Source organism: Chiloscyllium plagiosum, unplaced genomic scaffold (genome assembly GCF_004010195.1).
Source record: "Chiloscyllium plagiosum isolate BGI_BamShark_2017 unplaced genomic scaffold, ASM401019v2 scaf_81205, whole genome shotgun sequence".
Classification (NCBI taxonomy): Eukaryota; Metazoa; Chordata; class Chondrichthyes; order Orectolobiformes; family Hemiscylliidae; genus Chiloscyllium; species Chiloscyllium plagiosum.
This window is the reverse complement of record NW_025171062.1, coordinates 1-1,794: the sequence shown is the minus strand read 5'-3', so window position 1 is coordinate 1,794 and position 1,794 is coordinate 1. Positions and strand designations below refer to the sequence as shown.

The 1,794-nt window shown below is 54.8% G+C and overlaps 1 protein-coding gene across 1 annotated transcript; it reads left to right on the top strand.

The window, feature by feature from the left end:
* Nucleotides 1-262: 262 nt before the first annotated feature.
* Nucleotides 263-1,650, top strand: LOC122545274 (IQ motif and SEC7 domain-containing protein 2-like). Its single transcript, XM_043684363.1, has 2 exons — nucleotides 263-500; nucleotides 1,416-1,650. The coding sequence occupies exons 1-2, from the start codon at nucleotides 393-395 to the stop codon at nucleotides 1,617-1,619; spliced, it is 312 nt and encodes a 103-aa protein (XP_043540298.1). The 5' UTR covers nucleotides 263-392; the 3' UTR covers nucleotides 1,620-1,650.
* The last annotated feature ends 144 nt before the right edge of the window (nucleotides 1,651-1,794 follow it).

Below are 1,794 nucleotides of genomic sequence, written 5' to 3'. Positions count from 1 at the left end.
ACCCCCTCCCTATCTCTGTCCCCCCCTCCACCTTCCCTTGCTGAATGTGTCAGTACGGAGATGGTGTGGGGGGGAACTGGCACACCAGGAAAATTCAGCCCCTTCTTGCCCTCTGTCCAATCGGCTGCTGGATGGGGAGGTGCACTCGGGTTTAAGTGTGTCGCCAGTGTGGGCTTCGAGGGAGCACGTCTCCCCAGGCAGATCCAGGAGCAAGGTTTGGGAGAATGCTCGGTCAGTGAGTATGACCACCTCCCTGGGGATGGTTTCGAGAGAGGAACAGTCACCAGATTGCTGATGGGCCAATAGGTCTCAATCTGGGGTCCGCCAACTCTGTGCTCATCTCTGAGATCCTGTCAACAGGAGTGGACAATGGAGAGGACATTCCGCGGGACATGCTGGTCGGAATATACCATCGCATCCAGAAACGGGAGCTCCGCACCAACGATGACCATGTATCCCAGGTTCAAGCAGTGGAGAGGCTCATCGTGGGCAAGAAACCGGTAAATACCCCTCCACCTCCTTACTGAGCCCCCACCGTCTGTCCCAGGACATGGACAGCACGGGGTTAGATACAGAGTAAAACTTCCTCTGCACTGTTCCCCCATCAAACACTCCCAGGGACAGGGACAGCACGGGGTGAGATACAGAGTAAAGCTCCCTCTACACTGTTCCCCCATCAAACACTCCTAGGGACAGGGACAGCACGGGGTTAGATACAGAGTAAAGCTCCCTCTACACTGTCCCCCATCAAACACTCCCAGGGACAGGGACAGCACGGGGTGAGATACAGAGTAAAGCTCCCTCTACACTGTTCCCCCATCAAACACTCCTAGGGACAGGGACAGCACGGGGTTAGATACAGAGTAAAGCTCCCACTGCACTGTTCCCCCATCAAACACTCCCAGGGACAGGGACAGCATGGGGTGAGATACAGAGTAAAGCTCCCTCTACGCTGTTCCCATCAAACACTCCCAGGGACAGGGACAGCACAGGGTTAGATACAGAGTAAAGCTCCCTCTACACTGTCGCCCCATCAAACCCTCCCAGGGCAGGGACAGCACGGGGTTAGATACAGAGTAAAGCTCCCTTACACTGTCCCCCCATCAAACCCTCCCAGGGCAGGGATAGCATGGGGTTAGATACAGAGTAAAGCTCCTTCTGCACTGTCCCCCCATCAAACCCTCCCAGGGCAGGGATAGCACGGGGTTAGATGCAGAGTAAAGCTCCCTCTACACTGTTCCCATCAAACACTCCCAGGGACAGGGACAGCACAGGGTGAGATACAGAGTAAAGCTCACTCTACACCATCCCCCATCAAACACTCCCAGGACAGGGACAGCACGGGGTTAGATACAGAGTAAAGCTCCCTCTACACCGTGCCAATCAGTTTGTAAGGAATGTTGATAATTCTTCAGGTTCTCTCCTTACCCCATCGCCGGCTGGTGTGTTGCTGTCGACTCTATGAGGTTCCTGACCCGAATCGACCGCAGAAACAGGGCCTCCATCAACGAGAGGTCTTTCTCTTCAATGATCTCCTTGTGGTAAGATACTATCCCATTTATTGCCTCCATCAAATACACTGTCTCTCTCTTTCTGTACGCCATTATTCAGGCTTATAATAGGAAGCAGGCACTGTCGGAGGGTCAGTGCTGACAGAGTGCCACACTGTCAGAGGGTCAGCGCTAAGGGAGTGCCGCACTGTCAGAGGGTCAGCGCTAAGGGAGTGCCGCACTGTCGGAGGGTCAGTGCTGAGGGAGTGTCGCACTAACGGAGGGTCAGTGCTGAGGGAGTGCC